Here is a 26,831-nt window from a genome sequence, read left to right as displayed (position 1 = left end):
AGAAAAAAATGGCGTGGGTTCCCTGTATTTTTGATAGCCAGGCAAAACACAAAGCTGGGGGCTGCAACTCTCAGCTGCCAGCTTTACAAGGCTAGTTATCAAGAATAGAGAGCTACCCACACCTTATTTTTAAATGATTTAAATAACTAATTTACAAAAAACGGCATGGGGTCCACCCAATTTTTGACAACCAGCCTTGCTATAGCAGCCTGCAGTCACCCAGAAAAGGCTCATCTATTTGATGTGCCAATTCTGGCGCTTTTCCCAGCTTTTTCCACATGCCCTGCAGTGGTGGAAAGTGGGGTTCATATTTGTGGGGTTGATGTCACCTTTGTGTTGTCAGGTGACATTAAGTGCATGGATTAATAATGGAAAGGCGTATATAAGACACCTATCCATTATTAATCGCATAGTTGTGATGTAAATAAAGAAACAGCCAGAATAAAGTCTTTTATTTTAAATGAACCAAAACACACTTTTACTTTTTTACTTAAAAATAACAGACACGGTTATATTCACCTAACACGTAATTCCACTGAATCCTTCGTCTCCTGTAATTACGCAAAAATAAAAAAACAACAATATCCCTCACCTGTCATTCGTTCTGTCCCACACCGTAATCCATGTCTGGGGAATAAACCGTTTTCAACCTGGATGGTGCCAAGATGCGACCATCCAGGCTTAGAACCACTTGTCAGTGAGCTGCTGCGAGCGCAGCTTCCATGACTAGCCGTGATGTCATCAAGATTACTGCTGGTCACTGAGACTGTGTTCCCAGCCGTGCTGAACTGTGGCAACCTTGGTGAAATCCCCTCTAGCACTGTGAGAAAGTCTCAGGTTGCAGAGGTGAGTTCACCACAGTTCATCGGGAGAATTTCACTGTGGTGAATTTGAACTCATGGTGCTATCGGGGATCCTTCCACTATACATAGAGAGTACCAGGATTTTTCTTAGTCCTTCAGCTGAGACTCAGGCATCTCCTTAGTTTTGTGAGTCCCAAGAAGAAAAAGTTTGTGATTTGGTATAGACAGATACTCTGTTCTACCTGTTATCAACAGAAACCTTACAGAGCAGAAGCTAAGCAATTTCAACTGTTGTCGTGTGATATAATAATTCCACTGAAATCAATGGCAATGTTAATAGAATTCTGTATCTACATTTGTTTTTATAATTTGGAAACATAATAATGTTAATACATCCACTACTGTAGATTACATAGAAGCTAATGAAACCAAGTACACTTATTCTGCTTCATGGCCAAACTGTAAGTGTGTGGGCGCTCAGACTGCCAACCCATGGAGTCTATTGACCGTTACTCACATTTAGTGATGTCTGCAGATAGTTTAAACTCGACTGAAAAGAGCAAGTTTGAAGAGTCCAGTAGAAGGTTTATTCTCGGCTGAATCCTTGCATAATGCACGTTACAGTAGGTAGAAAGAGACTTTCCTTATACAAAGCTGTATAAACGTGTCTCCAAGATGGAGAAGACTCAAAAATGAAGAAGGGAGGGGTTACAGAAATAAGAGTCACATGCAAGGGGGGAGGAGAAAACCTCTAAAAGGGACAGATCTATATAAAGCAATGAAACAACAATATGGTTAAATGCAGTACTGTCTGTATGATTCAAAATCATGGGACATGACACTCCCCGTCTGAAATCTTTAGATTTCATGATGATTCAACTTGACATGACATGTTATGATGATGAGCAACGGCGTCCTAGAAGCCTGAAAGAAAAAAAAAGAAACACAACATGCAAAATAAACTGTAACAGTTGTAAGTCCAATTCTTGGTTGATGACGTGAAGTCCTCAACGGATGGATAGTCCAAGTCCATAGGAGAACCTATCTTCAGATTGGGGAAGCCGAACATGCCAACACTTCCACCAACCCAAACAATCCAAAGATGAAGTTTAAGTTCCTTACAGTTAAGGGTGTATGTCGGTATGCTCTCCATCGTGAGCTGTGACCAGTAGAAATACCTTTTATGTGATGTCCTCCTTTGGTAGAAGCAGTACAAGTTCGATGACTGGGTGAAGTTAAAGTCGCGATGAACCACCTTTTGTTACCTTGACTTCCACCTTTCGGATCTTTCCATCCTCACTGGGCATAGCCTTAGTGATAAGACCCATTGGCCAGTAGTTGCGATGATCTTCTTTGTCTTTTAGGAGGACAAGGTCTCCTTCTTGGAGGTTAGGTTTTGCTGTCTGCCATTTGTGACGGCTCTGGAGCAGATGCAGGTATTCTGTCTTCCAACGGTGCCAAATGACATTAGACAGGTGTTGTACCTGCTTCCACTGACGTCTGTACATGTCATTGTGGTTGAAATTTCCAGGAGGAATTGTGGCAGTTACAATTTTCTGTGTAAGAAGAGTTGCTGGTGTAAGGACCATTGGGGCATCAGGGTCCGATGATACCGGCACCAGCGGTCTGGCATTTATTATTGCAGACACTTCCGCGAGGAAGGTGACCAAGACTTCATGGGTGAGTGGCAGCTTGTGGTCCAGCAGCATTGAATCCAGAATTCTTCGTGCAATTCCAATCATGCGCTCCCAGGATCCTCCCATATGCGATGAATGTGGAGGGTTGAACACCCAAGCGCACCCATTGTCAGGCAAGAAACAATCAAGCTGAAGTTCTTTGCAGGCTCCTATGAAATTAGTGCCGCAGTCAGACCTGAGTTGTTTAGTTAGTCCCCGGATGGAAAAGAATCTTCTGAGAACATTGATGAAGGTAGAAGAGTCCATAGTTTCGATCACTTCAATATGAACTGCACGGATACTAAGACAGGTGAACAGCATCGTTTACTACTTGTGACTCCACCACGGGTCCTTCTCGTAACAACTGACCATGGGCCAAAAACATCTATCCCGACATATGAGAATGGCTGGTCTGTACTTAACCGATCAACTGGAAGATTTGCCATCTGTTGATGTTGGTGCTTCCCTCTCAACTTTTGGCACTTAACACAATGGTGAAGCACTGAGGAGACACATCTTTTCATTCCCATGATGCATAAACCAGCTGATCTAATGGCACCTTCGGTGAGCTGTCTTCCTTGATGTTGCACTCATTCATGATAGTGGCGAATCAATAAAGTAGCAATGTGATGTCGACCCGGAATGATGATAGGATTCTGCTCCTTACTGCATAAGTTGGATTTCCGTATATGACCACCTACTCTTAGTAGTTTATGATGATCGAACACTAGATTCAATTCAAGTAATGTGCTGTTTTTGTATAAACTTGTACCTCTTGTGTTGCTGTCGATTTCGTGACAGTAATCTTCTTGTTGGACACACCCGATGATGATGATCTATTCTGCATGTTCAATGTCGGCAACAGTAGGGTGTCCTTTACACATGTGCCAGCCATGGCACGCTAATGATTTGTTGCTGCTAAAACTATGGGCGATGTGAAGAAGACGAGCTACGGCCCGCACAATGGATGACCAGCTTGAAAAGCGTTCAAACCGATGAGACTTTAGCTTCAGTTTGGGTATCACAGAAGTGTAGTGAGTAAAGATGGTTGGTCTGATTTCCTTGTCAGATTCTGGTTCTACCAGCTCATAAGTGTTGCTGATGTCCTTTGAACAAGGGTTTTTATACCGGAAACTTGGAGGTGATGTCCATGTGTTGTCATTGAGTTTAGACGCAGCTGTAAGTCTTGCAGTTGCTTGCTGCAGATTGTTTGGCAACCTTGGCCTTGGAGAACGAAAGGGTAAGGGTGCTGTCCAGTTGTTGGAGTCATCCTGGGTGAATTCCTTGTTCATGACCTTAATGAATTCTTTGTCCTCTCTTGCTGGTGTCAACTTGTTATCTTCATTTGTAGAATCAAACACCGTTGACCCTAGGTTGTCGTCACAGGACCAGAATATGTTCATGTTGTCATAGGTTTCTCGCTGCTGCTTACAGTCACTCAGTGTTTCTTTCACCCAGTAGTGATGTGGGCATGATTGACAGTATGTACTGCGACCATTTGGCAAGACATGAGTCTTACATGAGTAAATCTTTGTAGGCCTCTTCATCTTGTCTATACAGACGTTGCCTATGACAACCCAGCCTAGATCAAAGCGTTGAGCAAATAGAGCATCATGTGGTCCATTGATCTGCTGACGTACCTTATGCAGTCGGAAAATGTCTCTACCGAGCAAGATCAGGATATCTGCACTGTTGTCAAGAGCTGGTATCTTGTTGGCTATCGTCATTATATGAGGGTGATGAAGAGCAACCTCTGGCGTTGAAATCTCCTCTCTATTGGATAGTATCTGGTTGCAGTCGACGATTGTAGGCAGTGGTATCTCTACGTTGTTGTCAAGTGAAGATACTATAAGTCCATTGGCTCTTCTCCCAGAGACCTCTGTGACACCACTGCAAGTACCCAAGGTGTAGGGGTAAGCATTTCCTTTTAAATCAAACAAATCAAAGAGCTCTGACCTTGCAAGTGATCGGTTGCTTTGATCGTCCAGGATGGCGTACACCCTTGTGCTCTTTTCGGGCTGACCCTTAGGATATATGTTCACCAGGCATATCTTTGCACATGACTTGTCCCAGAGGTCTTCTCCGCAAACTTCTGTGCATTTAGATGATACCTTGGTAGTGCTTGCTTGTTCTGTTTCCTCCCTGCCATAGCTTGTGGAGGGTATGGAAGGTGTGAGCTGAGCAGAGGTAGGCTGGGATGTATGGAGTGCTTGCACGTGGTCCTCACTGTCACACTCCAAATACTTAATAGGAATTTTACAGGCATTAGCAAAGTGTTCAGTAGAAGCACAACATCTGTAACATACACAAACGTCTTTAGAAGTTCCTTGCGCTCGTGGAGCGGCTTCTTTCTGAAGCCGATGCACTTCCTTAAGGGATGTGGCTTCTTATGAATGGGACACATACGATTAGGATCTTCAACCTTGTCCCCTGTGTTGCTCTGGTTTGGAGCTGATGTAGGTGTGGGAAGGATGTCGGTCTTTTTCGCTGACACTGGGCCTCCTTGGCTTTTCAGGTTAGTACGTGGACCCTGATAATTAGGAGAAGTTGGACTGGGTCCGCTGGGTTCTACATAGGAAAAACTCGGGTCGGTCTTACGCTCTGCGATATCCTTGATAAATTCACAGAAGTATGAAAATGGAGGAAAGGAGACTTGATTGTCTCTTTTGTACTTTTATCCAATAGTGGCCCACTTCTCTTGTATATTGTATGGCAGCTTTGAAACTATTGAGTTAACGCCCCGAGCGGTATCCAGGTAGCTAAGACCAGGTAGGTGCGTGTCTGCCTTGGCTAACTGGAGCTCTAGGAGTAGGTCACTGAGCTCTAGGAATTTTGAACTGTCCTTGCCAGATATTTTGGGGAAATCCTGTAGATGCTTAAACAGTGCATTCTCTATGGCTTCAGGACTGCTAAAGCTATGTTCTAGTCTTTCCCATGCAGCCATGAGACCAGCTGCTGAATTACTGATGTGGACAGATCTGAGCCTCTTGACCCGCTCTGTGGATTGAGGTCCGAGCCACCTGATTAGCAGATCCAGCTGTTCAGCAGCAGTGATGCCAAGGTCACTAATTGCGGCTTTAAAAGTATATTTCCAACCTCTGTAATTCTCAGGCTGGTCGTCGAACCTTGTGAGACCTGTGTTGGTGAGTTCTTGGCGTATCATTAGCCTCACAAAATCATCCATGTCTGTTCTTTCTGACTTTGGAGTAACATTTGCCGTCTGAGTGATGCTGTTAGCGTGGGTCTTAGCTTCTTGGTTCAAGAACATGTGAAGATACGGAGTGGCGTAGGCATTTAGACCAGCAACCTGTTTATGGCATATAATCTCTGTTGTATGCGGGACTGGAACCACACAGTTATCAGGAGCGCAGTGCCTTGTCGGCATGTTAGGTTGCAAGTAGACGTTGGCGTATGGCACAGGCTGAGGTGTAGGGTCAGGCCATGTACTGACACATGAAGAAGGTTCGGGTTTGAATGTTTGTGGTTCATTTGACTGACCGTGAAAGCTAGAATCTGCAGGCGGATCGACGTCCTGATGCTCTAGAGAGAGATGGGTGCTGACGGGAATGTTGTTGGTGGTCAGGGGTTCATTGGTTTGGCTCAGCACGTAATTTCTTGTGCGCTTAAGTGGGTCTTCCATGTCGAGTTCGTACGAATTGATGCTGCCTCCTTGGCTCCCACCTAGAGCCTGCTCGAAGACCTTTAGCTTTGCCACGGCTGCTGCATGTTCGTATTCCTTCTGCAGGACTTCTATTTCCGCCTTCTCACGTGCAGATTCAGCTTCCATCTCTGCTTTCTTCGTGCGGATTCAGCTTCCATCTCTGCTTTCTTGCATGCAGATACTGTTTCCTTCTTTGCTTTGTTTTGGGCGAAAATGGCTTGCACTTTTGTAAATTCTGCTTCGGCACGCGCTCTTATGAGCTGTTCACTGAGGGTTGAGTACCTTGATGAGCTTGACTTGATTGAGTGTTTTGAGCTCCTAGCAGACCTGAATCTGTGCGATATCACTTCTGACATTTGTGGGATTTTTGCTTCTGTTTTGTTCACAATGTCTCGCACGGTGCTATCTCGTTCGGCATTGAGCTGTTGGAAGACCTCGCATTCTTTTAGCGATTCTGACGTATTTAATTTCCGTAGCGTTGAGATGTATTTTCTGCAAGTGTCTTTGTAAGCCTGGTATGCAGAGTACAATTGATCAAGGGCTCCCTCTGCTGGTAACTCATGAGAGGCATACTGGGAGATGCTGTTAATGTGACTCTGCAGTCTTTGCCATAAGATGGATATATTACGAGAAACTTCATGTTTAATGACTTCAAGGTTCTCTATAGCTTTCAGTGACGGCTTAGCAGAGCCCCTGGGTCTGTTAGTGGCCGAGTACTCATATTCAGATATTGCAGACTTTTCTTCAGCCATTGTAAGGGTATGTGCACACGCTGCGGTTTTGGCCCTGCAGAACTGCAGCAGTTCCGCAGACATGGTACTTCACCATGTTAGCCTATGGGTTTTCAAAACCGCAGTGCTCACGCTGCGGTTTTTTACCTGCGGAAAAGCTGCGATTTTTTTTTTCCGCAGCATGTCAATTGTTTCTGCGGATTCTGCTGCGGTTTCACACCTTTAACATAGTAGAGGTGTGAAACCGCAGGCCAAACCGCAGCAAAACCGCAGGTCACTTTACCTGCGGTTTTACCTGTGTTTCCGCGGGAAAAAACCCGCAGCAGAATCCGCAGCGTGTGCACTCACCCTAACTCACAGGCAGATGAGATCTGTGTAATATGATCTGCTACAGTCTCTGCAGGGTGAAGGCTGGGGGAGGGACTGTGCTGCGCACTGGCTGATGTAATCTATATGATGTAAGCATATCTTCTAATGTCTGCTCTGACTTGTAGAAGCTGGAGACGATTTTACAGATGTAACTGCAGGAGTCTCTTTTTACTATTCTGCCTCATGGCCAAACTGTAAGTGTGTGGGCGCTCAGACTGCCAACCCACGGAGTCTGTTGACCGTTACTCACGTTTAGTGATGTCCGCAGATAGTTTAAACTCGACTGAAAAGAGCAAGTTTGAAGAGTCCAGTAGAAGGTTTAGACTGAGTGCAGACGGACTTTTTAGCCCTGCGGATTTTTCCGCGCAGAATGGAATAAATCCGCAGGTCAAATGACCTGCATTTTTCCTGCGGATTTCTTCCATTTTTCCTGCGGTTTTATTGCGGTTTTTGTGCGGTTTTCCACTGCGGTTTTCCCCCTGCGGATTTGGTGACAGAGGAGATGGAAAACCGCGCAAAAGAAGTAACATGCTGCGGATTTTGTATCGCAGGAAAACCACGCGGAAAAATCCGCAGCGTCTGAACAGCGGTTTTTTTTTTCATTGATTTTAAGGCTACTGTACATCACAATGTGGATATGCAACGTTTCTGCGTGGTAAAATCCACTGCGGATCCGCTGCAAATCTGCATCGTGTGCACACAGCCTTATTCTCGGCTGAATCCTTGCATAATGCACGTTACAGTAGGTAAAAAGAGACTTTCCTTGTACAGAGCTGTATAAACGTGTGTCTCCAAGATGGAGAAGACTCAAAAATGGAGAAGAAGGGAGGGGTTACAGAAATAAGAGTCACATGCAAGGGGGGAGGAGAAAACCTCTAAAAGGGACAGATCTATATACAGCAATGAAACAACAATATGGTTAAATGCAGTACTGTCTGTATGATTCAAAATCATGGGACATGACAACACTGCTTAAAAAAATAAAGGGAACACCTAAACAACAGAATATAACTCCAAGTGAATCAAACGTCTGTGGAATCAAACTGTCCACTTAGGAAGCAATACTGTTTGACAATCAATTTCACATGCTGTTGTGCAAATGGAATAGACAACAGATGGAAATTATTGGCAATCATCAAGACACCCTCAATAAAGGAGTGGTTCTGCTGGTGGGGACCACAGACCACATTTCAGTAACAATGCTTTCTGCCTGATGTTTTGGTCACTTTTGAATGTTGTTTGTGCTTTCACACTTGTGGTAGCATGAGACGGACTCTACAACCCACACAAGTGGCTCAGGTAGTGCAGCTCATCCAGGATGGCACATCAATGCGAGCTGTGGCAAGAAGGTTTGCTGTGTCTGTTAGCGTAGTGTCCAGAGGCTGGAGGGGCTACCAGGAGACTGGCCAGTACACCAGGAGACGTGGAGGGAGCCATAGGAGGGCAACAACCCAGCAGCAGGACCCCTACCTCTACCTTTGTGCAAGGAGAAACAGGAGGAGCACTGCCAGAGCCCTGCAAAATGACCTCCAGCAGGCCACAAATGTGCATGTGTCTGCACAAACGGTTAGAAACCGACTCCATGTGCATGGTTTGAGTGCCCGACGTCCACAGATGGGGGTTGTGCTCACAGCCCAATACCGTTTTGCCCTCCAAAGAAATGCCACTCTACACCATTACTGACCAACTGCCAAACCAGTCATGCTGAAGGATGTTGTAGGCAGCAGATCACTCTCCACAGCGTCTCCAAACTCTGTCACGTCTATCTCATGTGCTCAGTGTGAACCTGCTTTCATCTGTGAAGAGCACAGGGCGCCAGTGGCAAATTTGCCAATCCTGGTGTTCTGTGCCAAATACCAAGCGTCCTGCACAGTGTTGGGCTGTGAGCACAACAAAACATTGATAAACTTAATTTGCAGTGAATCTATTCCCTCCAAGTTGCCAGAATTGCCAGTATTGCTAAATTAAGAAGTAATAGATTTTTTTACAAGCCGAACAAAAATCATCTCTGTTTTGAGATCTGCAGACAGCAGCATGTTCACTGTTTAGCTAGAGAAAGAGCAATAGTAAGTTCCTAACAAGTCATTCAAAAATTATTTCTTGCAATCTACCAGAGGTTTGCTAATTTCAAATTGAAGAAACAGTGGCATATTCTCAAGTCGTGCAAAAAATTTCTAGTTATTTAGGCAACAAAAACAAGTGAAAAAGGAACTAACAGTGTAAACATTATTACTTTATTTTTGGACTATAAGACACACCTGACTAGATCCCCTACATACATTTTAGATGGAAGAAAATAAATTAAATTACATGCTACAATGTTTAATACAGTAGTTGATGCACTTTTGTGAGGGATGTGTAGATGACACTGCTATAGGCATATGTGTGCATATGTTAAAGAGCGGGTGGGAAAGGGGGTATTTGTACCATTGTGAAATAATACATCTTATATTTTTCAATATCTAGCCTGTCTAATAATAATAGGGAGCACACTTGTACTGTATTGGCCGATTCCTATTGTTATTTAAACAGGCAGGCTGAGTAATCAGAAGAGTTATGTGGCAGAAGAGTTATAGGCTATGTGCATACAACGTCTTTTTACTGAGTTATCATAGCAGAATTTGACCATAAACTCAAAGTATTTCAGGAGTTTTGAAGAGTTTCCAGTAAGTTTCCGCTATAAAAAATCTCATAAAAAAGAGTGCACAGAGCCTAAAGTGTATTGCACTGACAGAAAGAAGAACCTGTCTGTGGTTATGGCATTGTCAAGCTCTTGCAACTGGACAGGGCTGCAGGCTTTGTTGGAATGCATGCCCAACACCTTGTCTCCTCACCTTCTTTCTACTGTCAATCACTTGAGAAAAGGAAAGTTCATATCTCCTATCTGGTCTCACTGTAGAACAGAGCGAGATTGCTTCTGCCCCCACTCCCTTCCATGCCTCCCCAGTCTCGGGTGAAAGTTGAAGCCTGGGGCATGTGACTGTAACCCAACAGACAGATAAAAATCTCTGTTGTAAATTAAAATGCATTGCATAAACCATGTAGGGCATTCTCCTGCAGACTGACAGAAAGCAGAAACACTTGATTCATCATTGCTGTTTCTTCAGTTTTTCAGTTTTCTGGATTGATTTGCTTCTTTTTAGTGGTTTTGGTATTTGTGCCTTATTCTCTAAACGATTTGCACCACTTTTTAAGTTGTCTTACTTATTTTTCTCAATAACTTATCTTACCTAGATGTTGAAGAGGAGGGAAGAAAACTTCCAAAGCAACAATTAAAGGTCATATTATAAAATTGCTTTATTGGATACAGGGCAAAAAACACTAAAATATGCTAAAATGCTGAACATTTGTCAAAAGACAAAAGAACACCATGGACCGTACTTGCTGCATAGAAATACATTAAAGAGGGCACAAAAATAAATAAATCATATGATAAGTTACCATGTCACTGACAAAATAGACAGATAAGTACCCAAGAACTACACTAAGGTCATAGACATGTATAACACAAATAACCACACACTAAATCCCATGTGTCATATATTACCTGATAAACGCAAGTGCGCGCAGACAAATAGCGGGTCCAGGTGTCCGCCCCACGCCTCTTTAATGTTTTTCTATGCAGCAAGTACGGTCCATGGTGTTCTTTTGTCTTTTGACAAATGTTCAGCATTTTAGCATATTTTAGTGTTTTTTGCCCTGTATCCAATAAAGCAATTTTATAATATGACCTTTAATTGTTGTTTTGGAAGTTTTCTTCCCTCCTCTTCTTTGTAAATTGTGACAATAGGTCTCCTTCACAGTCCACGGTAACTTTATTTATATGGGATAATATCTACATATGGTATGTTACTCTTCACAATATCCCTTATGATAGCTGTACTGCTGTGTACCATTCCTTGTATCTATCTTCTTATCTAGATCTTGTAGACAGATTTTAAAAAATGCAACTTTAACCAAATATTAAACTCCCTGCCTGGAGTTAAACTCCCAATTTAACTCAACTCCCTGCCTGGAGTAAGGTTTCTGGAGGAGTTTAAATTTTTTGCAACTTTTTAAATGATTTGCAATTTTTAGTATAGAAAAGTCACAAAACCTGTTTAAAAATAAAAGTAAAGACCATTTTCCATTTTGCACCAAATTCATGGTCCATGTGTACCATTCTAAAAAATTTTAGCAAAAAATACAGTGTATTTGTGGCACCCCAGGAGTCCGGTTGCCTCAGTGGTATTGCCTCCCTCACAGGGGGTGATGTCATGCCTGGAAGCAAGGAGGGTTTCCCTAGCCAGGTAACACCAGCATACATCACCTTTCCTGACTCCAGACAAGAAGGGGGAGCTCAAAACCTGGTTTCAGTAAAGCTTCCTTATTAGTTCTGGCCTGGAGGCGAGGTTAGGCAGACTGTGAGAGTCTGTACAGGGGACAGGAGCTGTGAAGAGCTCGTCCCAAAAGCAGAGTGAAGAGAGAGGAAAGTGGAAGTTTAGGAACGCCTGGGGATTGGAGCTGTGACCAAGCTCACCCCAGGGAGGAGCGCTTGACACCAGACGCTGGAGTCAGTGGCTGCACAGGTACAACAGTCCCAGCAGCCAAATCCGGATGGCAGGAGACTGCAGGCCTCCTGGACCCATCACACACCTGAAGGCACAGCAGCATACCAGAGCCGGAGCCACCATCAAGGAGTGACACCTGTAAAAGGCTCAAGCTGCCTGCCATACTGGCAAGGACTAAGGAACAGTAAGGAAAAGAGGACTGAGCATAGCTTCAGGCAGCAAGAACCTCAGAGAACAGCGCAGTAAGGAGGCCTCCAACACCATCTGGCTTAGGGGATCCTAAATTGCTTCCAGGCTGCCGGGATCTCCATTCCCACCTGTAACAGTGCTCCGTTCTGCACGTCAGAACATCCAGTAAAGGTAAAGGAAACTGTTGCCCTGCTGTGTCCTCAGAGTTATTTACTGCGTCACCTGCCCTGCATTACATCCATCATCAATTCACCATATTTTTTAATATAATTGCCCTGGGACATACAGTTGCACACATACTCTAAGTAAGGAACTATAGGGGTTGCTCAGGCACCTCCCTAATGGAGAGTGTGCCTTTATATTAAATGCCTCCTATCCTTGGCTGGGGGCATTCTTATAGTGTGCGGGCTGCCCCTTTAAGAACAGGGGAGAGCGTGCACATCAGACTGGACACGGGGTGGTGAATATGCCGGCGTCCCTGCATGGAGGAGACAGGGGAACCATGCAGAGGCGCCGACATTAGTATTACATTGCTGCTGCTCTTCCTCCTCCTCCACATTCTGTTGCCCCAAGACAGCAATGAACATGTACAAGTTATTGTGTTATTCTTCCTCCATCTACTGTTGCATCCTGATGAGTGAGTTTTCTCCAAGAAACAGTACCTTTAAAAAGTATTAATACCTCGTGAACTTTTCCACATTTTTTTATCTGTGTCCAACAAACATAAATGGACTTTATATACCATACAAAGTAGCGAGTATTTGTGAAATGCAAATGATATTTTTCTAATAATATAAAAATATAGATCTGAAAATTGTGATGTGCATTTATATTCAGCCCCCCTGAGGCAGTATTTTGTAAGACCCCCTTTCACTGCTTTTACTACTCTAAGTCTTTTGGAGTATGTCTCTACCAGCTTTGCACATCTCGATACTGAAATATCGTCTCTATCAGCTTTACACATTTGGATGCTGATATATTTGCCCATTATTCTTTGCAAACTAGCTCTAACTCAGTGAGATTGGATGGAGAGCATCTATGAACAGTAATTTTCAAGTCTTGCCACAGATTTTCAATGGAATTTAGGTCTGGACTGTGACTGCACCATTCAAACACAAATATTGTTTACTCAACCATTCCATTGTAGCTCTGGCAGCATGTTTAGGGTTCTTTACCTGTTGGTAGATGATCCTATGCATCGGTCTCATGTCTTTGTAGCCTCCAACTGGTTTTCCTCCAGGATTGCCCTGTATTTAACTCCATCCATCTTCCAATCAACCCTGATCAGCTCCCTTTCCATGTTGAAGAAAAATCATCCCTACAGCATGATGCTGCCACCACCATATTCAAAGTTGGGGATGTTGTTTTCAAGGTGATGAGCAGTGTTTTGCATTTAGCTAAAAAAATGTTACTTTTGTCTCATCTGACCAGAGCGCCTTCCACATGTTACTTGTGTCTCCTACATGGCGTTTTGAAAATTGCAAATGCGACTTCTTATGGCTTGCTTTCAAAAACGTCTTTCTTGTTTATTTTTTTCCAAAAAGGATAGATTTATGGAATATATGACTAATTGTTGTCATGTGAACAGATTGTCCCACATGAGCTTTGGATCTCTGCCATCGCCTTCTTTGCTGCTTCTCTAATTGTTGATTTCCTTACTTGGGATGTTAGTTTACGTAGACAGCCATGCCCTGGTAGGTTTGCAGTTGTGCCATACTCCTTTCATTTTACAATGATGCGTTGAACAGTGCCCCATGAGATGTTTAAAGCTTGGGCTATTTTTTTTTTAGACCTAACCTTGCTTTACACTTCTCCACAACTATCTCCCTGACCTGTCTGGTGTGTCCTTTGGTTTTCATGATACTGTTTGATCCCTAATATTATGAAAACCTACAGTTAGGTCCATATATATTTGGACAGAAACAACATTTTTCTAATTTTGGTTCTAGACATTACCAAAATGAATTTTAAACAAAACAATTCAGATGCAGTTGAAGTTCAGACTTTCAGCTTTCATTTGAGGGTATCCACATTAAAATTGGATGAAGGGTTTAGGAGTTTCAACTCCTTAACATGTGCCACCCTGTTTTTAAAGGGACCAAAAGAAAGTGGACAATTGACTCCAAGGTTATTTCATGGACAGGTGTGGGTAATCCCTTCGTTATGTCATTCGCAATTAAGCAGATAAAAAGCCTGGAGTTGATTTGAGGTGTGGTACTTACATTTGGAAGGTTTTGCTGTGAAGAAAACATGTGGTCAAAGGAGCTCTCCATGCAGGTGAAACAAGCCATCCATAAGCTGCAAAAACAGAAAAAACCCATCCAAGAAATTGTTATGACATTAGGAGTGGCAAAATCTACAGTTTGGTGCATCTTGAGAAAGAACGAAAGCGCTGGTGAACTCATCAATGCAAAAAGACCTGGGTGCCCACAGAAGACAACAGTGTTGGATGATCGCAGAATAATCTCCATGGTGAAGAGAAACCCCTTCACAACAGCCAACCATGTGAACAACACTCTCCAGGAGGTAGGCGTATCAATATCCAAATCTACCATAAAGAGAAGACTGCATGAAAGTAAATACAGAGGGTTCACTGCACGCTGCAAGCCACTCATAAGCATCAAGAATCAAAAGGCTAGACTGGACTTTGGTAAAAAACATCTAAAAAAGCCAGCACAGTTCTGGAAGAACATTCTTTAGACAGATGAAACCAAAATCAACCTCTACCAGAATGATGGAAAGAGAAAAGTATGGCGAAGGCGTGGTACAGCTCATGATCCAAAGCATACCACATCATCTGTAAAACACGGCAGAGGCAGGGTGATGGCTTGGGCATGCATGGCTGCCAGTGGCACTGGGTCACTAGTGTTTATTGATGATGTGACACAGGACAGAAGCAGCCGAATGAATTCTGAGGTATTCAGAGCCATACTGTGTGCTCAGACCCAGCCAAATGCAGCCAAACTGATTGGTCATCGTTTCATACTACAGATGGACAATGACCCAAAACATAAAGCCTAAGCAACCCAGGAGTTTATCAAAGCAAAGAAGTGGAATATTCTTGAATGGCCAAGTCAGTCACCTGATCTCAACCCAATTGAGCATGCATTTCACTTGTTAAAGACTAAACTTCAGTCAGAAAGGCCCACAAACAAACAGCAACTGAAAACCACCGCAGTGAAGGCCTGGCAGAGCATCAAAAAGGAGGAAACACAGCGTCTTGTGATGTCCATGAGTTCAAGACTTCAGGCAGTCATTGCCAACAAAGGGTTTTCAACAAAGTACTAAAAATGAACAATTATTTAATCTGTCCAATTACTTTTGGTCCCTTTAAAAACAGGGTGGCACATGTTAAGGAGCTGAAACTCCTAAACCCTTCATCCAATTTTAATGTGGATACCCTCAAATGAAAGTTGGAAGTCTAAACTTCAACTGCATCTGTATTGTTTTGTTTAAAATTCATTGTGGTAATGTCTAGAACCAAAATTAGAAAAATGTTGTCTGTGTCCAAATATATATGGACCTAACTGTATGTGCCTTCACAAAACAGCTGTAATTATACTGAGAATAAATTACACAAAGGTGGATTCGATTTACTAATTGTGTGACATCTGGGGTCAGTTGAGCTCTCAGGATTTTATTTAGGGGTATCAGACTACAGGGGGCCGAATATAAATTCACATCACAAATTTCAGATTCATATTTGTACAATAATTAGAAAACCATGTATCATTTCCTGTACATTATACAATTACTTACTACTTTTTATTGGTATATCACATAAAATCACAATAAGTAACTTGAAAAAATGTTGAAAAGTTCACGGGTTATGAATACTGTTACAAGGCAGTGTACATAAGAAGAAGTTAACGTCTTTTTTGTCCTAGTTGTCCTTAAGAATTTAGTAGCCTCTTTGAAGGGCTTTAGTTAGTGACAGGCATCAAGCTGTCAATGGCAGATATCAAACTAACCCACCGGTTTGGTTGCTGCATAATATAGTTTTGCACTGCTTCATATTGCTGGTAGAGGCACTCCAACATATATGCAGCATTAAATTCTAAAGCAGGCCTGCACAGCTAAATGTCTCAGTTTAGTGTAATTTCTTTTTAGATTTTGTGCTAAGCAAAATAAATCTCCCCTGACCAAAAAGAATGATTTAACAACTAGTGCTTGCAAGGTACACTGCTTCTAAATGTGGTAACAGCCCATGGTGTAGTTGTGTGGTGCTTGGTTGCCTAAATGGACTAAGGCTAAGTTCACACTTGCGTTTTCTGGTCTGCATATGGCTGCGTACTTCCTCCCTTAAGCTCCGCCTACTTTCGCATGCATCCACTCAGAAACATCCACAACTAGAAAACACACATGGAGTCAATATTGTCACTACACCTGTAGATAAATTCCCAGAGAGGTATAATTTCCAAAATGGGGGCAATTGATGGAGGATTCTGCTCTTCTGACACGTAAGGGCTCTGTATATAGAGTCTGCAAACTGTTCTGCTATAATTTGTTGTCCAATAGTCAAATAGCGCTCCTTCCCTCCCGAGTCTCACCGAGTGGCTTAGCAGTATTGTACAGCCACATATGGGGTATTGCCACGTTCAGCAGAAATTGTGGATGTCAAATTTTGTTGCCAGTTTAACCCATTTAACTGTGTGAAATGTAAAATCTAAAGCTAAAACAAAATTTTGGTAGTAAAAATGTAATAATTTTTTCTTCACTGCCCATTTGTATAAAATTCTATGACACACTCAATATGATCACTGCACCCTTAGATGAATTCACTGAGAGGTGGAGTTTGTAAAATGTGGTCACTTATGGAGCAGTTATTATGCTGTTATGGCACCTCAGGGGCTCTTCGAGTGGATCATGGCACCAGCAAACCATTTCAGCCAAATCTGCACGACAATATAGTGCTCCTTCCCTTCTGAGCTCCCAATGTGCTTGAAAAGTAGATCAAGATTACAAGTAGGATATTGGTGCGCTCAGGAGAAATTGCACAACAAACTGACAATATTTCCTATTAGCCCTTATAATAATTAAACAATTGAGGCTAAAACAACGTTTCAGTGGTAAAAAATAAAATAATTATTTCTTCACTGCCCAAAGTCATACAATTCTGAGAGGCACAGTTGGTGTCAATATGCTCACTGCACCCCTAAATGAATTCATTGACATGTGTTGCTTGTAAAATGGGGTCACTTATGGAGGGATCCTACTGTTCTGGCACCTCAGGGTATCTGCCAATGTAACATAGCATTCCTCCAGCAAAATCTGAACTCCAATATGGCGCTTCTTCCCTTCTAAGCTTTGCAATGTCCCTCAAAATTAACTTTCGACCACATATAGCGTATTGGCGTATACACAGCAGAAATTGTGTAACATATTGTACCATTAGTTTTTTTCTTATTACCCCTTTTGAAAATGTAAAACTTGGGGCCAAAACAACATTTTAGTGGAAAAATTGTAATTTTCCATTGACTCAGCCCAATGTTATACAATTCTGTGAATCGCCTGAGGGTTATGAATGCTCACTACAATCCTAGATGACTTTCTCAAGAGATTTAGTTTCCAAAATGGAAATTGTAACTTGTGAAGGTTTCTGCTGTTTTGGCATTTCAGGAGCTCTTCAAATGTGACATGGCATCTGCAATCTATTCCAGCCAAAACTGCGCTCCATAATGCAATTGACGCTCCTTCCCTTCCCAGCCATGCCGTTAGCCCAAACAGTAGTTTTCCACTATGTATAGGGTATTTGTGTACTTAGGAGAAATTGTACATCAAATGTGATGGTTCTTTTTCTCCTGTTACCCTTGTGAAAAGGAAAAATCTTGGGTAAATCAACATTTTTGCTGGAAATTTTTTTTCATTTTAATTGCTCAATGCTATAAAATTCTATGAAGCACCTGTGGGTTCAAGGTGCTTACAACACCTCTGGATAAGTTCATTAAGGGATGTAGTTTCCAAAATGGGGCCACTTGTGAGGATTTCCACTGTTTAGGCACATCAGTGGCTCTGAAACGCTATTGAATCCAGCCAATTTTGAGCTCCAAAAATGAAATAGCGTTGCTTCCAAGCCCTGCTGCGCACCCAAGCAGTAGTTTTCCACCACATATCAGCATACTCCGGAGAAATTACACAGCATATCATATGGTCTATTTTCTTCTGTTACCCTTGTGAAAATGCAAAATTTAGAGCTAAATCAATATTTTGGTGGAAAAAAGTAAAATTTTCATTTTTTCCTTCCACCTTATTTTAATTTTGGTGAAGACCCTAAAAGGTTAAAAAAGTTCTTGAATATGATTTTGAGGATTTTGAGAGGTGTAGTTTTGTATATATACCATAGTCACTTTCTGGTATTTTTGTCACATAGGGCCCTCAATGTCTCTTCAAAGGGGATTTGGGGCCCTAAAAAAAATGGTTTTGTAAATTTTGTTGGAAAATAAAAAAAATGCTGATAAAATGTTAACCCTTCTACTTTCTAAGAAAAAAAATTATGTTTTAACCTCTTCCCGACCGCCCACAGTAGATAAACGTTGGCGCTTGCTGGGCTTTGTGCAGCGCCGACGTTTATCTACTGTCGGCGGTTTTGTGCCCCCCGGGACCCCCACGTACCTTATAATGCAGGGATCCCGGCGCACAATGCATGCTGGGACCCCTGACCTCATCGAGACCTGATTGGTTCAGGTCCTGATGACGTCAGATCACAGCAGCCAATGAGAGAACTCGCTGGGAAAAGTTTGTTGTAGCAACAAACTTTCCCAGCGATCTGCCTTATAAAAATGCTGTTTCTCCTCAGATCTCCTGTCAGTGAGAGATTTGAGGAGAAACAGCGTTACAAGTGCTGCTGGCAACAGCTGTGCCAGGCAGCAATTGTGCTATAAAGTGAAAAAAACAATAAAAAACCCAGATAAGGCAGGTTAGGGCTAGTAACAGTTAGGGTTACTGTTAGGTTAAAGTTAGGGTTACGTCAGTCAGTCACGTGACGTCAGTCAGTCACGTGACGTCAGTCACGACACGTCAGTCACGTCACGTCAGTCAGTCACGTCACGTCAGTCAGTCACGTCAGTCAGTCACGTCACGTCAGTCACGTCACGTCAGTCACGTCACGTCAGTCACGTCACGTCACGTCAGTCACGACACGTCAGTCACGACACTTCAGTCACGACACTTCAGTCACGTCAGTCAGTCACGTCACGTCAGTCACGACACGTCAGTCAGTCACGTCACGTCAGTCACGTCACGTCAGTCACGTCAGTCACGTCACGTCAGTCAGTCACGTCACATCAGTCAGTCACGTCACCTCAGAGTTTTCTATTTCTGGAAAAAAAATAAAAACTAATAAAATGGCCCGTCCGTATTATAGTACAGAGGAAGCTTATGCACTGTTATGTTCTGACAGTGAAGAAAGCACAGTGTCAGATGGCGATGTGGATTTCGAGGGCTTTAGTAGCAGCGACAGTGATAGCTCAGAAATGAGCAGTGATTCTGGTCCATCTTCACACACAAGGACCAGTACAACAAGAAGGACAAATAGCGCTTCTGGAGAAACGTCTCCAACTCAGGGAACAATGCCCAGTACTAGCGCTGTCCCTAGTGCTCGTGAATTGGCGCACGTCAGTGTCCAAGGGGCTTTGCCTCTTGATGTAGCATTTCCCAGATGGGAGGCTTCGGATTCGGCTACTCCATTCATCCCTAATTTTAATGTCATTCCTGGTATAAATGTGGAGGTGGAAAATTTTGGACCAATTAATTTTTTTAATTTGTTTATGACAGATAGCTTGCTAGAGCATATTGTCCTACAAACAAATTTATATGCGTCCCAATTCATCAGCCAGAATCCACGATCCTATTATGCTAGGTCAAATTTATGGACACCAACTAATGTCTTAGAAATGAAAAAATTTTTAGGACTTACATTCGCTATGGGGCTTGTAAAAAAAAACGAGCATTCGGTCCTATTGGTCCAACCGCCCTGTTCAAGCCACCCCTATGTTTTCTGCAGTTCTTCCTAGGACCCATTATGAAATGTTCATGAGGTTTTGGCATTTTAACGACAATAGTCAATCCCTGCCCAGAGATGCCTCAGAACATGACAGACTATTCAAAATCAGACCCATCATCAAAGACTTAACAGAAAAGTTCTTGAGGCTCTACACCCCAACAGAAAACATTTCCATTGATGAGTCCCTTGTAAAATTCAAAGGAAGACTGCACCTCAAGCAATTTATTCCTTCTAAGAGAGCAAGGTTCGGAATAAAGCTCTAGAAAATGTGCGAGAGTTCAACCGGATACACAGCTGCTTTTCGCATTTATGAGGGGAAAGATAGCCAACTAAACCCACCAGGATGCCCTACTTATCTGGGGACATCTGGAAAAATTGTTTGGGAGCTGATAACTCCATTTTTACAAAAAGGCTATAATCTGTATGTTGACAACTACTACACCAGCATACCCCTATTTAAAAGTCTGGTTGACCATAACATAGGGGCTTGTGGGACCATTCGCAAAAACCGTCAGGGGTTTCCACAATCGTTGGTCAACGAAAAGTTCCGAAAGGGGCAGTCAGGGGCTTTACGCAATGGAGAGCTGCTTGCCCTTAAGTATAAGGATAAAAAAGATATTTTTATCCTGAGCTCGATCCACACAGATGCCACAAAGGCCATTGCAGACCATCAGGGATCCACTACTCCAAAACCTGTGTCTGTCATTGACTACAACAAATATATGGGGGGTGTGGACCTTGCAGATCAGGTTCTACAGCCATACCAGGTATCAAGAAAATCATATACCTGGTATAAGAAGTTAGTCATTTATTTGTTTCAGGTGGCCACATATAATTTCTTTGTGTTGTACAGAAAAGCCGGAAATACAGATACTTTCCTTGATTATCAGGAAAAGGTCATTGAACATCTTGTTTTTGAAAATTTTGTCCCCGCCAATCCTTTAGAATCTGAAGATGTTAGAAGACTCACTGAGCGACATTTTATTGCACTCATTCCAGCAACTGAAACAAGAAAGAACCCCCAGAGAAGATGTCGTGTATGTTCCAAGAGAGGAATGAGGCATGATACCCGCTATTATTGCCCACAATGCCCATCATTGCCAGCCTTATGCCTCCATGACTGCTTTAAAATCATCCATACAGAACCACGTTTTTAAACTTTTTTGACATTCACTGCAGTCACTTTTGGGGGCTTATGCTGTTCTGGCACCTCAGGGGCTCTGACAATGTGACATGACATCCTCAAAACATTCCAGCAAAATCTGAACTCCAATATGGCGCTCCTTCCCTTCCAAGCTCTGACTTGCGCCCAAACAGTGGTTTATCCCCACATATGGGGTGTCATCATACTCATTACAAATTGCACAACAACTGTTGGGGTCTAATTTCTCTGGTTACCCTTTGGAAAAAAAATTGAGGGCGAAAAGGTAATTTTTTGTGGAAAAAATATGATTTTTTTTATTTTCACGGCTCTTCGTTTTTAACTTCTGTGTAGCACTTGGGCGTTCAAAGTGCCCACTACGCATCTAGATAAGTTCCATGGGGGGGTCTAGGTTCCAAAATGGGGTCACTTATTGGGGGTTTCCACTGTTTAGGCACGTCAAGGGCTCTGACAATGTGACAGGTCACCCACAAACAATTCCAGCAAAATCTGCTCTCCAATATGGCACTCCTCCCCTTCCAAGCTCTGCCGTGCGCCCAAACAGTAGTATTCTCCCACATATGGGGTATCGGCATGCTCAGGAGAAATTGCTCAACAAATTGTATGGAGCAATTTCTCCTGTTACCCTTATAAAAATGCAAAATATGAAGCTAAAACAATTTATATGTGAAAAATGTTGCTTTTTTTTATTTCCACGGCTCTATGTTATAAACTTCTGTGAAGCACCTGTGGGTTCAAGGTGCTCAATACACATCTAGATAAGTTCCCTAAGGGGTCTAGTTTCCAAAATGGGGTCACTTGTTGGGGGTTTCCACGATTTAGGCATGTCAGGGGCTCTCCAAACGCAACATGGTGTCCGCTATCGATTCCAGGTAATTTTGCATTCCAAAAGTCAAGTGGTGCTCCTTCCCTTTCAAGCCCTGCCATGCGCCCAAACAGTATTATTCTCCCACATATGGGGTATCGGCATGCTCAGGAGAAATTGCTAAACAAATTGTATGGAGCAATTTCTCCTGTTACCCTTATGAAAATGCAAAATATGAAGCTAAAACAATTTATTTGTGAAAAATGTTGCTTTTTTATTTCCATGGCTCTATGTTATAAACTTCTGTGAAGCACCTGTGGGTTCAAGGTGCTCAATACACATCTAGATAAGTTCCCTAAGGGGTCTAGTTTCCAAAATGGGGTCACTTGTTGGGGGTTTCCACTATTTAGGCATGTCAGGGGCTCTCCAAATGCAACATGGTGTCCGCTATCGATTCCAGGTAATTTTGCATTCCAAAATTCAAGTGGTGCTCCTTCCCTTTCAAGCCCTGCCATGCGCCCAAACAGTATTATTCTCCCACATATGGGGTATCGGCATGCTCAGGAGAAATTACTCAACAAATTGTATGGAGCAATTTCTCCTGTTACCCTTATGAAAATGCAAAATATGAAGCTAAAACAATTTATTTGTGAAAAATGTTGCTTTTTTTATTTCCACGGCTCTATGTTATAAACTTCTGTGAAGCACCTGTGGGTTCAAGGTGCTCAATACACATCTAGATAAGTTCCCTAAGGGGTCTAGTTTCCAAAATGGGGTCACTTATTGGGGGTTTCCACTGTTTAGGCATGTCAGGGGCTCTCCAAATGCAACATGGTGTCCGCTATCGATTCCAGCCAATTTTGCATTCCAAAAGTCAAGTGGTGCTCCTTCCCTTTTAATCTCTGCTGTGCGCCCAAACAGTATTATTCTCTCACATATGGGGTATCGGCATGCTCAGGAGAAATTGAAAAGCAAAATGTATAGACCATTTTCTTCTGTTACCATTGCGAAAGTAAAGAAAAAAAAGTCTAAAGGAAAATTTTTGTGAAAGAAAAGGAAATGTTTATTTTTCCCTCCACATTCCATTCATTCCTGTGAAGCACCTGAAGAGTTAATAAACTTCTTGAATGTGGTTTTGAGTACCTTGAGGGGTGCAGTTTTTAGAATGGTGTCACTTTTGGGTATTTTCTGTCATATTGACCCCCCAAACTCACTTCAAGTGTGAGGTGGTCCCTAAAAAAAATGGTTTTGCAAATTTTGTTGTAAAAATGAGAAATCGCTGGTCAACTTTTAACTCTTATAACTTCCTAACAAAAAAAAATTTTGATTCCAAAATTGTGCAGATGTAAAGTAGACATGTGGGAAATATTATGTATTAACTATTTTGTGCGATATAACTCTCTGATCTAAGGGTATAAAAATTAAAAATTTGAAAATTGCAAAATTTTCAAAATTTTCACCAAATTTGCATATTTTTAACAAATAAACGCAAGTCATAGCAAAGAAATTTTACCACTGTCATGAAGTACAATATATCACGAGAAAACAATGTCAGAATCAGCAGGATCCGTTGAAGCGTTCTAGAGTTATGACCTCATAAAGTGACACTGGTCAGAATTGAAAAAATTGGCCCGGTCACGAAGGCAAAAACAGGCTCGGGTGCGAAGGGGTTAAAATTGATGTTGATGTGAAATAGGCATATGGTGAGTGTTATTTATTATCTCTTTTGTATGCTATAACTCTCTGACGATATTTTCATAAATAAATGTAAATATTATCGACCTAAATTAGCCACTAATATGAAGTACCATATGTCACGAAAAAACATTCTCAGAATCACTGAGATATGTTGATACATTCCAGAGTTGTTACCTCATAAAGTGACACTGGTCAGAAATGAAAACATTGGCCTGGTTATGAAGGTGAAAACAGGCTCCGGGTGAAGGGGTTAAGGTGCTGTACAGCTCTATATCACAAATCAATTCTTTAGTCACTGGTTCTGCTGCTCCTGCTCTTCAATATTGAATCTGTAAATTATTATTTACAGACTTTCACTTCTGGATTCTATGTTCTTCAGCCTGCGATATTGCACCACACTCTGATTTAGCACTTTATAGCTCTTTTGATGAGCTGTGCACTCTAACCTCCTATCCCTAGGCTGTAAAACCCTAAACTGGCCATCGCTTTCCTTTGCTCAGCCATTTGATGTAATAGCTGTGGCTTTTCATTTTGGACTTTCTAATGTGCCATCTTCAGCAATGTGTGAAATGACACTGTGAATAATATTAGCTATCTGCCAAATTGAATCACAAATTTTTCAAATTCATTGAGATCTGTGAAGAAATTCATGAATTTCAACTAGAAGTTGATTTGCAGTGGAGCAATTCCATCATCTCTACCCTATAGCCTTTTTTTGTGAAAAAAAATGTTGAATAGCCTTTTTAGGTGAAATTGTAGTTCTAATTGGACAATTAATATTATTAAAATAACCGTTCTTTTTTTTTTTGGCAGAATGAGGGAAGCATAGGGAATGTCGAAAGTGATGATTATGAGGAGGTTTTCAGAACTGCACCTACCAGTGGAAACAGATATGAGGTGAGTTTGACAAATTAGACGCCCTAGAATGTTAAACTACTAGAAATAAGGAAAATATGTAAGAAAAGGCTGGTTTTGCATATATAATATGCATTAGTGGATACTGGATAATAAATACTCATTGTAGTTTTTAATCCGAGAAAACTGCAGTGTCCGGATGATACGTAATTCTAAATGAAAAAAACCTAAATGCTCTTTAAAAGAACTTTTCTAAATACAGATTTATACAGAGGTGTGCTTATTCCCCAGGAGCATTGCTTCTAAGCAAGAGAATGGTGCCGCATGGGGAGTGTAGGGCTCTGTACGCTCTACATTCACTTGACCTTGCTCCTCTGCAAGAGACCTTAGTATGTAACATGTTGTGTTCACTGTACACATTTTGTATTTAAATATATTTAATGTTTTATGTCACTTGTCAGATTTATACATTCATTAAAAATTGAGAGGTTTACTGGATTATAAGGTAAAATTCTGGAGATCTAGGCCTACAAAGACTGGATACTTACAAGTCACATTGTAAAATAACATTACAGTTCTATATAATGTCAACATTAATATAATAAAGATCACAGGGATAAATATAATAATCTGGCTAGGAGCATGTCATCAGCCAAAACAGCATGATCCCCCTTAGCGTCAAAGACGAATATAAGAATACACTCCGGCGAATATTCAACCTGCAATTGTCCAACTGACTGAAATACTGTCAATTCATGTACAAAATTCATTTTTATTGGTGTACAAAACGTAAAATATGCAGAAATAAGAACAAATATTATGAGGGTTACTAAGGAGGAAAACAAGAAACCCAGAGTTGCACCATAAAACAATGATCAAGTATATAGCAATAATGGTACATATACACAGTCAACAATGAACTAAAGAAATATAAGTGCTAAATGCAATGTAAACCATAATGACATTGACTGAAAAATATACATCAAAGTATATGTGTGACATAATAAATGCAGGTCCATTAATGAATGGGAAGCTGGCCCATAGAAATGATGAATAGTAGTTAATTGTAAATAGATAAATATGGGATGAAGGGCACAACAACAATTCACAGTGATGGAAAAATGAATAAAATGGAGGGCTTACCCATAATAATAAAGTACTGGTGCAAGGTCCAGGGGAAGACCCCAACATGCATTTCTCAAGGGAAAGCACACGAAAAACTTGCATTGGGGCCTCCTCCTGGACCTTGTATCACCAATTTATCATTATTGCACCATTATAGTCAGTGGCCCCGTCGGCGCATATTCCCAAATCCCTTTTTTGGACATAAAACTTGAGAGAGCCACTTAATGTAGTTGCAAACACTACATGAGCCCAGCCCTAATCATTTAGTTTCTGTGTTTCCTAAATGTTACAAACAACATTATTTATGTGCTATAACGTTTGTCTATGCTTACAAGATGAAGCACCTGTTCTCTAGTTACACACGTGGTCAAAATTGTTGGTACCCCTCGTTTAATAACAGAAAAATATGCACAATAGTCATAGAAATAGCTTGAATCTGACAAAAGCAATAATAAATCAAAATCTATGAAAATGAACAAATGAAAGTCAGACATTGCTTTTCAACCATGCTTCCACAGAATAAAAAAACAACTCATGAAATAGGCCTGGACCGAAATGATGGTACCCTTAACTTAATATTCTGTTGCACAACCTTTTGAGGCAATCACTGCAATCAAACAATTCCTGTAACTGTCAATGAGACTTCTGCACCTCTCGACAGGTATTTTGGCCCACTCCTCAAGAGCAAACTTCTCCAGTTGTCTCATGTTTGAAGGTTGCCTTTTCCAGATGGCATGTTTCAGCTCTTTCCAAAGATGCTCAATAGGATTTAGGTCAGGGCTCAATATAGAAGGCCACTTCAGAATAGCCCAATGTTTTCCTCTTAGCCATTCTTGGATGTTTTTATCAGTGTATTTTAGGTCATTATCCTGTTGCAAGACCCATGACCTGCGACTGAGACCAAGCTTTCTGACACTGGGCAGCACATTTCTCTCTAGAATCCCTTGATAGTCTTGAGATTTCAGTGTACAGATTCTAGACACCCTGTCCCAGATGCAGCAAAGCAGTCCCAGAACATAACAGAGCCTCCTCCATGTTTCACAGTAGGGACAATGTTCTTTTCTTGATATGCTTCATTTTTCAATTTGTGAACATAGAGCTGATGTGCCTTGCCAAAAAGTTCCATTTTTGTCTCATCTGTCCATAGAACATTCTCCCAGAAGCTTTGTGGCTTGTCAACTTGTAGTTTGGCAAATTCCAGTCTG

The 26,831-nt window shown here is 41.8% G+C and overlaps 1 protein-coding gene across 8 annotated transcripts in view; it reads left to right on the top strand.

Moving 5' to 3' along the window:
* Nucleotides 1-26,831, top strand: part of COBL (cordon-bleu WH2 repeat protein) — an 803,866-nt gene that overhangs the window by 393,336 nt on the left and 383,699 nt on the right. For all 8 annotated transcript variants that reach the window (XM_073549883.1, XM_073549882.1, XM_073549884.1 and 5 more), the window contains one exon: nt 24,460-24,543. In XM_073549883.1, the coding sequence (XP_073405984.1) occupies nt 24,460-24,543 (84 nt within the window). The remainder of the gene's footprint in view (nt 1-24,459; nt 24,544-26,831) is intronic.

Source organism: Dendrobates tinctorius, unplaced genomic scaffold (genome assembly GCF_039654945.1).
Source record: "Dendrobates tinctorius isolate UK_male_01 unplaced genomic scaffold, ASM3965494v1 ptg000162l, whole genome shotgun sequence".
Taxonomy (NCBI): Eukaryota; Metazoa; Chordata; class Amphibia; order Anura; family Dendrobatidae; genus Dendrobates; species Dendrobates tinctorius.
This window is presented reverse-complemented; position numbering and strand designations above follow the sequence as displayed.